The 13,175-nt window shown below is 35.6% G+C and overlaps 1 protein-coding gene across 3 annotated transcripts in view; it reads right to left on the bottom strand.

Moving 5' to 3' along the window:
- Nucleotides 1-13,175, bottom strand: part of DCP2 (decapping mRNA 2) — a 34,289-nt gene that overhangs the window by 10,286 nt on the left and 10,828 nt on the right. Inside the window, exons 2-11 of one of the 3 annotated variants that reach the window (XM_056513615.1) lie at nt 12,799-12,950; nt 10,975-11,102; nt 10,465-10,563; nt 8,817-8,969; nt 7,097-7,209; nt 6,885-6,992; nt 6,030-6,153; nt 5,394-5,507; nt 3,664-3,715; nt 224-2,997 (exon numbers count right to left, since the gene is read on the bottom strand). In XM_056513615.1, coding sequence (XP_056369590.1) covers nt 2,834-2,997; nt 3,664-3,715; nt 5,394-5,507; nt 6,030-6,153; nt 6,885-6,992; nt 7,097-7,209; nt 8,817-8,969; nt 10,465-10,563; nt 10,975-11,102; nt 12,799-12,950 — 1,207 coding nt within the window. In that variant the 3' untranslated portion in view covers nt 224-2,833. Of the gene's footprint in view, nt 1-223; nt 2,998-3,663; nt 3,716-5,393; nt 5,508-6,029; nt 6,154-6,884; nt 6,993-7,096; nt 7,210-8,816; nt 8,970-10,464; nt 10,564-10,974; nt 11,103-12,798; nt 12,951-13,175 lie in introns of those variants that run through there. The other 2 variants (XM_056513616.1, XM_056513617.1) reach the window with 2 other exon arrangements.

Raw genomic sequence — 13,175 nt, 5'->3', positions numbered from 1 at the left:
GTTTTTTCGCTAAATATTTGTTTACTCTGCAAGTTGATTCCAAGAACGCTGACTGACCGCTCATTATCTGAATAACCCCTAACATGGCAGCATTCTCAAATTGACAGTGTTTGTTTTTCAAGTATCTTGACACCAGCTCTTGAGTCGGACATGCAAACAGTTCCCATGTCTCTGTGTCTAGCTCCTGTAAAGTAAAAACTCACAGAACTGAAGTCTGTATCTCACTTGCTATTTCTTCACTGTTTTATGGAAGATAATGTAAACAAGTACTTCTAAACTTAGAAATACAATTATAAAGGGATGATGAAATAATAATATAAAGAACAGTAAACAAAATGTTCACGGTGCAGGGCATGATGGAGCCCACCAAGTGGATCACATGCCACCACACTTACATAGTTTTAGGATAAACCTCACTAAGAAAGCAGAAAGCAATGCTACTACAGGAAATGGTACCCTTATACAAAGAAGTAAGTTATTGCATATTTATCACATTTATTTGCAACTCACATTAAGGCTAGGTTTACTAAAATCAATGACATATGTATAAGCTTCACTTTGGGTTGCTTAATGAAGCAACCAATGTCTCTTATACTGAACTAATCTTTCACTAAGAAAAAAAAAATGACACAGTAAACAGAGGGCAGCCAGCATCTCCTGTTCATAGAACATGCTTCCATTGTTCTAAAGACTTCTTGCCTGGGACAGGACTTCCCAAACAGACGACAGATGCTCCAAGTTCACTGTTTCATCAACATCCCCATTATTTCACAGAGCACTAAATGATCTATAACTAATTTATCTGAAAAGTCAACTTATTTGTAAAATGATTTCCACAGCCTGTTATTTAATTATGCCTTAGGAGAGTCCTGTTAGCTCCATAGGCAGTAGCAGCCTCAGGATATGATACAAACTTCTGCCTCACCATGAGTAAAGGCACTTTTGCTGGGAAATCAACTAAAATAGCACAGAAAAATAACTAAAGATTAGTTTTCACCTGAAGCTGAATAACAACCTCCTCCAGCATTATCCTAACTTCTCAATTACTCTTCTTTGTCATTGTATGGCCTTTGGATACGTTTAAGGAAAAAAAAAATTTAAAAAAAAAATTTAAAAAAAATTGAGTCAAAGCTTGACTGAGCTATTTCACAATTTGGTCTTGAAAAACAAGGCCCTCAGAACCCTTGTCCTCCAGAAGGAGGAAATGCTGTAGTCCGTTTCTTCTGTTGACTGATACAGAAGTTGAACACTCCCATGGCCAAAATTATTACAGCATTAGAGTTCCAAATCACCTGGTCACAGGCAGGTGAATAAACCAGGAGAAAGTTCTAAAGCTATTTCTGAGGAAAACACTACGTAGGGTCTATGAAGTAGGGTGGTTGAAGGAAGACCAGGATTTTGGTTTTGGATGACATATGAGTTGCATAAAAACTCAGTGCATGTACATACACTACAAGGGTGTAGTTCATTCAACCTATGAAGTTATCAATTACCTCTATTCTAGAGAAAAGTCCATTTTTAAATCTGAGACATGCTTGCTATCACAAGCTGCTGTGACAAATTATTTCAGTGCATTTCTCTCCACTCTAGCACTCTAGCTCAAAACCCACTGACTTGAAGGTGATGTAACAGCTCATCACCTCAACTCTTACAGGTTTTTTGTTCCTCCCCTCCATCCCCACCCCATCTTTCATGTTTTTCCTAAGAAAGCACTGTAGCTGAAAATGACTGAGGCTAGATCATTTAAATGCTAACTGCAAGTGCAATTCAATACTACTGGATATATACAGAGCAGATACACTACACAAGAGATCTGAGGACAACAGCACAGAATACAATACTGAACACCCTTGGAATAGTTATTGGAAGCCTGATTAAGCTGTTCAGTGTCACACAATGCCTCTATTATCCACACACCTGCCTTCCTCCTCAGCGAGATCTACAGAGGCTTATTTACATCCTGTAAAGTTCTACACAAGTAACCCCTCTCAGACAAGTTTAAGCTTCTAGCTTCTCTTTTTTTGCAAGCAGCTGCTTTGTAGCGTCTTCTTATGCAGCTGTGGGCAGTGCACAAGAGCTGTTAGACACTTTGAAGGGCTGTTTTACCCAGTTTGAGTGTCATTATCAAAGACCAAGGAAGAGTAAGTACAAAAAGTCAACATGCTATAGATTTGACTCAAGTACTAGTGATTGCCAGCCAACAAAAACTATCAGTGTGAAGGAGGGAAGGTATTTGGGGCAAACAATCAGTACAGAGAAAGGATGACAGGCTGAGGCTAGGTTTGAAATGTGCAACTTGGTTTCAAAATCACTAGGACTGAGGTGTCCTCTGTGAATTAGTTTCATTGCCACTGCGTAATATTGCAATGTTCTACAAAATAATGACTAACAAGTCCAATAATTTACATCAGAACAGTTAAAAGGTTAGCAAGCTGGTATACTCCAACAGTTAAAAAAAGTCAATGACATTCTACAAAATACACAGCAAGTTAAAATAAAAAAAATAAATTTAAAACCACAAAAAAAAACAAACAAAAAAAACCACAAGTAAAAAGAATGCCCTCTAATGCACAGCTAGGAACAAATGAACTGAACATTGGAAAGGTACTTATGTGGACAAAGGCTAGACTGCATTTAAAGTGCAACACTTGACTATGCCACTCTATACTGCAAAGAGAACAAACCCTTCCAAACCAGCAGTCAGTCCCTGCATTGCATTTAAAAACAAACAAACAAAACAAAATAAAAAACTCCTGAGAAAGAGTAAGGCTGGATAAGAAACCCCCTCAATTACAACAGGCAAGTCTGATTCTTATTCCTAGTAAGTTTGCTGTCAGAGGTCAAAACTTTTCATTATGGCATCATGGTCAAACTTGAAACTCAAGAAAGCTCTTGATGAAAAAGCAAATTTGTAATGGCCATTGCATGCCATAGAATGTCCCTCTACATGTTCTGGCAGTGGGTCTTCGCTGGAGCAACACATCTCATATGCTGCTTCTGCTTAAAGAGAAAAAAGTATGAAACAAATTTTAAATGGACAGTTGCCAATAAAAGTATCAGTAACAACACAAAGCCATACCTCAAACATATATACAAGTAATATTTATAACAAAACCTGTATGTTTGATGATAAACAGAAGGTAACTCAAAGAGCCACGTTTACAAGTTGTCTAGAGGCTAGAATAAATCTTCACATTCACTGCAATCTGCAAACACTTTCAATAGCCAGTTTTACACATATAATACTTTTTCATTTCTCAGTGGCCATTTCTTAACAAGAAGGAAAAAAATGCACTGTTTCCTGAGCAGTAAGTAAAGAACTGTGTGCACGGTGCTGCAGCTTATTACTATGAGGACAGAAAGCCTTGAAACAACACTCAATTACCAGCACCCTGTTGACTCAGATGCTATTTTTCTATACTATCTCTTAGTTACTTTTTTACTCAGACACCTGGTATATTCTTTTAATTAAGGCGAACTGCAAGACCAACATGATACAGTATCTTTTTCCTTAAAAAATAAACAAAACCTCAGACTACCTTTGAAAAACATGGCTTTATAAGATTTGGACAGCTGGCATGAGGAAAAGCCCTCAACCATTGCTATTTGGGTGCCTTCAGCCTGTAGCACAGGACAGTGGATGAAAATTCGGACTGCACTTGCCTGTTTCAAAGTTATCTTGAAGTCTTCTTGGATTAAGCCTTTTTTCACATTTCTGGTGAAGAGAATGACCACACATTACACATTTTATGATAAAGAAATGGCATTATATTTAAGCATCATCTAACAGCCATGCTGGTTATATTTGCTTTGACACACCTTATGTATGAATTATTTTACCTCTAACTAACTAAAGCATTAATTCTGTCAGGTTACTTGATGTAGCAAACATGCTGTAAGTCCATAAGTCTTTCAGAAGCATGCAACATTTCAACAGTCACTAAAACATTTCTAACATGCAGACTTTAAGGGGAAAATTTTGAGTACTTTCTATCTGTTTTAGGATGGAACGGTCCTGCGTATGATGGTGAGGAATCAACATTGTGCATGCATAAGCCCACTCTTCAATGAGCTTGTCCCAAAAAAGGCAAGGGGAATGTATTTGCAAACATGCTGCTAGTGCCAATTAAATTAACACGCTTTAGAGACACAAACGTAGAACTCTCTGGGGAAGAGTTGGTTTAGCCCCGGGTATTGCTGCTGTAAGTACACTGATACAGAAAAAATATGGCTCTTTGCACTCTCTGCAAATTAAGAGTTTCCTGGCCTTCATATTACATCAGAAAATTATCAGTGGGACACAAAATATTTAAACTTCAAAAGACTGACCATCGTGAAAACACAAGTGAAACAGAAAGAGAGAAATATTTAGAAAAGTCTTTGAAGAGCCTACAAAGTAACAGTGGAGCATTAAGATTTGGTTCCATGCAGATCTTGAAGATTACCATTACAGTTTTTTTCTCTCCATCCAAATTTCTGCGTAGTTAATTCACTCTTCTATACTCAGACTCAAGCATAACTAATCATTTCTTGCTGCAGTGAGGATTTTAGGATGAGTTTATGGTTTCTGTATGTTTACATGAATAAGGGAAAGAAGGCAATAACCACAAGCCAGAATGGGAAGAATCTAGTTTAAACCCTGTAAACAAGAAAAACTAAAGCCTGGACAAGCCAGCTGAGCTGTATCAGCTCCCTGCTGCACAAGAGGCAACAAAGTATACCAAAGAGCCATAAAAAGCAGGGAATCAAAAGCACATTCTGCTATTAAAGGGAGCACAGACCAGTGAGTTTACTCCCATTGAGAAGAACTGGACAAACATAATTAGTAACTGCAACGGAAAGTAATGTGCAAAGAGTGTGATACTGGAATTTACAAACAGCTGTAAACAGCTCTACTGTATGATTAAAAACTATATGAGATTCTGGCATCCAAGCCAAGTCTGTGTCTCAACATTTTTTTGCTGGAGAGAAGAAAAATAATAAGTATTTGCATCACCACTTTCTAACTGTTGCATAACAAAACACCATGCTTACAGTAAAACAATACACATGAATAAATAAACCCTGAGTTATTACTACACACCACAGAAGGCTTTTACATGACAGGAACCTGAAAAGCTGCAGGACTGTGTACTGAAACAGCTGACAAATTTTCAACAGCTAAAATTACTTATTTCTAAAATGCAAATTTCAACATTTAGCATGCCTGTTTATAGATGTATATGCATACAAGGTAAGAAATGTTATTTATACATCTACAAACACATATCAAATGCTCTGATAAAACACACTCTTAATAGATAACTCTACTTTGTTTCAGCAAGACATTGTCTTGGACATTTGTTAAGCATTACTGGAACCTATTAATGACACAGCCACTGCATGTTTCTTACCAAGGTATGGTTTTGCTTAACTGGTTGACTGTGCAGTCCATTTGTTCGCTTCTTTAGGCTGGAAGTGTCTTGATTTTGCTTTCTGCCACTGTTCTTTAGGCTCTGACTCTGCTGCTAGGTCGAAAATAAGTAGAGGGAAGAGTTTAAATGGCAGAATTTGACACCATTGCGTTGACATTTCCTACTTAGTAACTAAATATTCCCTCCAAGTAACTTCAAAACATGTAAACATGTTTTGCAGAAAAACTGGAGGCCACTGAAATGAACCAAACATCCTCAAGCTGCAGGGCCATCAGCTGTTACTCATTCTGTCTTGCACCATGATAGAATTCTTACACAATTAATTCAGTTCAGTGCATTTCCATGCACTGATGCAGATATACTAGAGATAACACCAAAATGGTAAGTACTAATTACTATCTGTACATGAAACAACAGAATTACTATCTGATACCAGCCCTTCTAGTGTGAGATAAATCAAAGAATTCCCATGAGTATTTTCCCACTCCATGTTTCTATTTTTGCATTCTGTGATGATGAAACTGACTGGTTTTGTCCTAGAGAGGAAACCCTTATGAACTAAGACATCTGTTTTAAATAGTCCAGATGCATATGTTTGCCTAAAAAGCAATCTACCTTTATTTTCAAAACTTCAGAAACCTCAGGATGATTACATGGCTTCTGTGGCTGTTTTGGCTTCACCAGCTGCTCTCCTGAAAAGCCATCTGTAAATATCTGTTGACTACAGCGAAGTTTGGATCTAGTACAGGAAAACAAAGACAGTTTACAACATACCATCAAATCTACTGAGAGAAGAAGACAAGCATGAAAGAATTCTCTTCTTTCTGAGAACAATCTGGAAGACAATCTTAAGTAACCTAGTATGGAAACTCTAACAATGCTCACTGCCACTTGTATTCTCCACAGAGAAGAGGCCACATTAGTATTTGTCCTGCTGTTCTCAGCGTTGGTGTTGCCTTAGCTCAAATTACTGAAGTCCTCTCATAGGTACTACAGGTTTTAGAGTTTGTGCTACCACTTTTCACTCAGCTGAATCTAAAGCCAGCAGCACTTGTTTCCTGACTGATTCCCACAGGTTTTATCTAGCTAGACACTTCTTAGTCCTGCTTTATAGAGTCCTACTTCTCCTGGCAGAAGTGCCAAAAATACTGAACTTGAAGCATTGGAAGTTATCTATTTACTTTACCTTCTAGTTTTTTTGATTCCTATAAACAAGACTGAGGAAATGATCTCAGTTCTGACACCTGTGCACCATGACATTAATAAAGTTTTCACCTTGCTTACAATCCTATGATATATGTCTATGCCTTTTTTTTATTTATTTACCCATTACTGGAACACAAATCCTTGCAGAAAGAGAAGAGGACAAGCAGTATTGTATATAATTGTCATTGTACAATATTGTCATATTTGTATGACTAGTGTTTTGTAAGAAAGAATATAGAGATGTTAAACTGACCTGGTTCTTACCTAGGTTTTTCCGAGTTGGGCTTAGAGGGTGTGCTTCCTGTAGATGAAAAACCATTGTCACTGTCTGAGGACTCTCCATTCCTTCGGGAAATCCATTCCCTCAACGGCCTGTGAGCATGAAGTACAACAAAATCTACTTACTAAAACAAATCTAAAGAATTTAAAGTTGTGTGAAAGCCCCTGGCCTAGCATTTGCCTCATCTCAAACATACCTGATGAAGGGAATTGCCATAAAAAATTTGTTAGGTGCCAAACCCAGCTTGGACTTTGGGGTCATGTCATTTCTGTGGCATGGTAATTTGTCGATGGAAAACCACTCAATATTCTAGAAAAACAAAAAATAAAATCAAAATATCCTCTAGCCCTCTAGCCTTAGCAGAATGTTACAAATGTGTATAAGCCAAAAGTACTTCCCTTAATTAAAAAATTACCATGGAAGACTTAAATTAATGGGCCACAACAGCATTTTTCACAAAAGGTTAATTAAGTCTTCTGACTGCTACTACAGTGGCAGATGGTATAGCACAAACTCATTGCATGATATTGCACCTAAAATATGAAAGGTATTAATCAGCAACTAAATTCTGAATAAGAGTTTCACAAACAAATCAACCAAACCACTGCACACAGAATTCCATAAATAAATGTATAGGCTTTGAATAACTTTCAATAACTTTTTACTTAAAATGCCATCAATACTGGACTATCAATACCCATTCAAAAGTAAGAAGGGTGTTTTGTTGGGCAGTAAGTTTCAGATTTCGTTATAGAAGAAAAAAAACCATGGGGATAGGATAGGATTTGTATTACTGTTTATACGTTATAGTTTTAATAATTAAAACTATACACTTTGCACAATGGGGAACAAAACAGGAATTCTGACCACAGACAGTGTAGAAGAGCCCACAGGAGATGTGCTGTCACAAAATCTACTCCAAAAGCCCCAGGTCCAGACAAGATGCAAATTATGGAAATAAGTTACAAACTGAACAAGTTTTCAATATAGTTCTACAGGGAGTACAAAACCAGCCTGCCTGATGGCATTAGATCAGATGATAACAAAGCTTCAAAACTCTGCCAGTGCAAGAATTTGTCAACATGCCCACACATACAGTCACTGTTCTACAAAGTACAATATTTACTGTATACTTTTAAAAACCCTCAAATTTCTCTTATGTCATTTTTTAAAAAAAAGGTCTCTAATGCAAGAAATTAAGTCCTGTCCGGTCAAATACTTTCCCTATTTAGAAAGCAAGATACCCTGTCAGTGACACACTCTGCATGGAAATACAGCGGTTTTAAACTGAATTGCCATAAAAGAAAAAAATATTCAAACTTCAAATATTATAGATACTACTGACAAAGATTCCAACCAGTCACTACCTAAGCCTTTACCTTTCCCTTTCACAATACCTTTTAAAAGCCTAATGGTACACAATACGTCCAATATAGTTCCTTTTAGTCCCCTTCCCAACCTCCTTCTTAAAATACACTATTCTTCAAATCAGGACAATACTCGCCATGAAAGAGAGAACAAAAAATCTAAGTTTGTCCTTTTGATATGCTGTAGACTTTTACATGTCTCCAACTAATAATTACAACTTGAGGAATATATAGTTACATATGCATCTGTAACTAGGAATAACATGAAATTATTAATATATATACCACCTATGAGAAAAGGAGAAGTGTATTTTAGCAGCATGTTTTATTGTCTTTTCATGATGAATGGAAATGTCAGACAGATGGTGAAGTATCAGACTTGCAGGTGAGCTGCAAGAAGTCAACATAAAACCCTACAGTGCAGAGATGCCACTGGTACCCAGCACTGAGGTATTTATTGTGCTCAGTGACTTCATTTTTTTACACATTTCTGGCTTTAAAAATCAACCTCTGAAAAGTTCCTTTAGATGCAAACAAGGTAGCACATACCCGAATTTCCCTTCTGGTTTTGGGGTTGAACTTTGTGTTCTTGGGAACTCCTGGAATGATGTACAGCCGTGCTAACTGATCATTAATTCGCAGCTCAATGTAGTCTTCTTTGCAGATATAATCTTTTATGTCAAACCCAGTTTCTTCAAGCACCTGAGAAGTATTTAGATAAATCAGTGTGTGTGTATTCTGAGTTATCCTTTCACAACCTATTACCACAAACTAAGGACTATTTTTCAGATATATCCATGAAAGCTCCTGTGAAAAACAAGCCTTTACACATAGATGTTTGCTCAGAAATAGAAAAAGTATCTACATACTTTAGATTTCTCTAAGATGGCAGACCTGTAATGCAAGTTGAAATAATTCTATTACACTTTCATGTAGCAATTTACTAATATGGATGAGGTTAGTTAGTCCTCATCGACTTCTGAAAATCTACTGAACTCTGTAGGCACTGCCAAGTGAAGACCTCTTCAATTAAATTTAACACAGATGCAGCTTATGCTTTCAGATATGTGCTGACTCCAGTGAAAAAAGTTGAAATATTTATTTCAGATATAAAATAAATTGTCAGTCCAAAATGACAATCTAACTTGATGGAAAAAAGATGCTGTTCACTAGTTCAGTAGTGAAATCCAAATTGATTTTTCAAATTAACAACATCATCAAAAGATTCCTTCCCCAGTGTAACTGTGTCTCCTTTAATGCTTTTGCTGGCATAACTTGAAGTAAAGAGGAAGACATACTTCATGTAACCCCTTCTTGAAGCAGCTATGTCTTGTATATCCTTGATAGGTATACTTAAAACAAACAAACAAATTAAAAAAACCCAAAACCCTGTGATTTCTCATATACTGATTCAATCCAGTTGAACAATAAATGCATCATACTACTTTCCCTCACCTAATTTTCTCTCTCAAAAACTATGAATGTATTATGTTGAATGAACACTAAATTTGTACCAGCCATATTCTTTTACAGGCCGTTTTGAATATGAAGCTTCACATATCTATGTCTCCAGGAGCAATAAGTATCACAGATTATTTTATTTTTCAGATTTTACTTGCCATATACATTGATTCTGATACAGTTCCTGCATAACTGAAAAATATAAAAGTAAAGTTCTTCACAATTTTTACATAAAATTCTACAACCTCCAACTCAGCTCCTTAGCCTCTGTACATAGACCAGTGTACATAGGCTAAATCCCCACTCCTCACATTTTTACAGTTACGGTGACTCTTAAAATTAATAGGCCAAAAGCCATAAATTACATAAGATTTCTCAAGCACCACAAGTAATTATTAAAAGTAAATTCACAGTTCAACAGAGAACTTCGAAAATAATACTCACTTAATTTAGTACATTAGCGTAAAAGAATGTAAAGAATGTGAAACAAACTTTTTTTTTCCCCTCTTTTTTTTTTTTTTTTTTTTTTTTTTTAATTATATAACCTCAACTTTAATTATCTTTTTGGAGCTCAGAAAGGCACCAGAAGGTACATCAGAAGATGACTGCAAGAACAGACTATTCATGTAGTTTCAATAATGGGATTACCTAAGTAAAGTGCCTTTTCACCCAACACATATATCCAGATTTCAGCAAAATTTAATTTCTTTATCTTAAAGGAGCTGATATAACTTACCTCTCTAGCAGCACAGTCATGAGGTGCCTCTTCTTTATTTACTTTCCCTTTTGGAAATCCCCAACCAGATTTTGCTAAATAGCCCTGAACCAAAAGAACCTACAAAATACAAGAGAATGCAACTGTCAAACATGCAGGTGTTCTAACCAATTTCATTAAATGTCTTCCCTCCACCATCCCCTCATTCTCCAAAAGAATATGTTAGCCTCAAGAAAGGAAACTATTAGGTTTGCTGTGTTCTAGTAAGAACTGCAAAATTTTTTACAGAATCGTTTAACTCAGAATAAAAAAATAAAAACTGAGAAGGAAAGCAAGAAGTGTGTTTACTTCTCATATATTATATTTATGTACACAGCCACCAATATCAAGTAACTGCCAGATCTCTGCAAATCTCACAGTGAATGTAAATTTCTTCAGAAGAAAAATGTAAACAATAAAGAATTATTTCTGCCAGCATATGCCATTCCTCCCTCCTTCTAAAGAGTCCTTCACAACTATTTCCATACTTACATTTTCAAGTGTCTCATCAAGAATAATTGCACCATAGGTTGGCACTCCCATTTTGTATTCTTTCCATTCATCTAAAACCTTTTGTACATCTTCACCTTGAGGCAGTAAAAAAGGGCAGTGATTGAAGAGTACAGCAGCATGTTAAGGAAGGTAAACTTATGCAGCCAGTTCCAAAGCACATACTGAACACAAAAGATACTCACTCAAAATTTAGAATAAGCTCTCCCTCCCCTAAGTCCTTTAAAGATACATTATCTTGGAAGTAGAAAAATATGATAAATAATCCATTCCAAACACAAAAATTTGGAGAACATCAAGCAATTTGGCAATTCTTATACAAAGCAATCTAAATAAATGAAAAATAAACCCCAAAAAAACAAAAACAAAAACAAACCACACAAAAAAGACACACACACAAAACAAAAATTTTAAAAAATACCCCAACAAAACAGGAAAAAAAAAGCACCAAGAAAAAAAATTGCACAAGGCTACTTGTGTGAAGCAAGGTAATCTTGAAAAAAAAAGTAGTCCCATAACTGTTATTTTGAATATGTATTATTTGCAAACACATTTTCTTAATTTTGAAGTGAGCAAAACAGAAAAAAATTTCAGTTCCTTGTGTTTGAAAAAAATGGGAATAAATTTTTACCACAATCATTTGTTAAGAATATGACACAGAATCCTATCTGCAGTATTTACTATGCAAAAGAATTGTTTTTAATGGCATATAGTTACAGAAATCTAACTTCTAATATATATATATACTTCATCAAAACTCACCATGCAGGAAAAATATAAACAGCCCCTATAACTCTAAAATTTTGAGAGAAAATCTGCAAGTCTTTAATAAAATATTAATATTATATATTACATATATTATAATACCAAAAAAGAATACTCCACAGCAGAATACTTAAAACTACACTGCAGCAGAACTAATGTTTGTGGCAAATATGGGCTAGAAAAAGGAAATAGGTAATGAACATATAACATCCATTACACTGTGTTTTTTCTGCACTTCTAAAATTACTAGGAGAATTTTCTTGGTCTGAAAATATATTTACAATTAAAAACATATGTAAAATAACATCATACATAACATCAACGAACAGAATATTACCATATTTTTACAGTCTACTGTTAAATCTGTAGTGTTTCAAAGTAAAACTAACAGATAAGTATGTTGTGTATGAAACCATAGATAAAATTATCCTCAAAGTTAGAAGCAATATTCCAATTTTGCATCATGAACATATGAGAAAAGGTTAAAACAAAAACACCTGCTGGATGAAAGCCACAAAGTTTTCTCTAGCAAGGAGTAAACAGTACACATTCCAGCAGCCCTTGCAAACAACAAAAAAAGCAGAGGCTAACCATTTGAATTCAATAAAAATACAGCCTTTATCCTACAGAAACATCCAACAAATACATACCACTGCCCATGGGGGAACACATACCACCTTCAACTACCTTAATATTTATGTCACTATTTACTTGAAAATTAATCAAACTGTAGAGTTCAGTTTGAAGTGCACCAACAGCTCACCCTTGAAATCAAGCTAGCATGCAAAGTGCAACCATGAGGAAAAATCCTCAAACATCAAAAAGTGACTATTTTCCGTAGTTCTTTAGCAGTGCAAGAAGCATCTCTTTTGCCACAAAATTATGGCAGTAGTGAACTCAGCAACATTACATACCCAGCAATACTAACTTTTAATCATTAACACATGAACTGACATTATGATACTATGAAATATTGTTAACAATATTCAGTTTGCACTTTACCACCAACACAGAAAATAATAAGAGTAATAAAAAGGATATCAGCTTTAGCAAAGTCTCTTATCCCACACTGAGGTAATCCTGGTGTGTTTTGCATGTAGAAATCCAAATAAAACCAATGGGCAAGTTCAATCTGAAAACACACTCTGATTGCGTTGTCTCTCTCTTCACTTGGAATGTGCAAAATAAATCGGCTGCCAGGAAAGAAGCAGTAAGATTAGCCAAATCTACTGATTTAAATACAGCTAACAATAAAACACTGCAACAGTACAATTCTTGATCCATTAGCACATAACCAACAGACCACCAGATACTCTTCATGTTCCACAAGGATAGTAAAAAGTTTTCACAAAATAAAATATACCTTTTAAAGTCAAGAAGGAAAATTGATTATGTTCTTTTAGAAACATCAATAACAA

The sequence above is a fragment of the Oenanthe melanoleuca genome, chromosome Z, assembly GCF_029582105.1.
Source record: "Oenanthe melanoleuca isolate GR-GAL-2019-014 chromosome Z, OMel1.0, whole genome shotgun sequence".
Lineage (NCBI taxonomy): Eukaryota > Metazoa > Chordata > Aves > Passeriformes > Muscicapidae > Oenanthe > Oenanthe melanoleuca.
The sequence above is the reverse complement of the archived record's forward strand: the minus strand, read 5'-3'. Positions and strand labels throughout refer to the sequence as shown.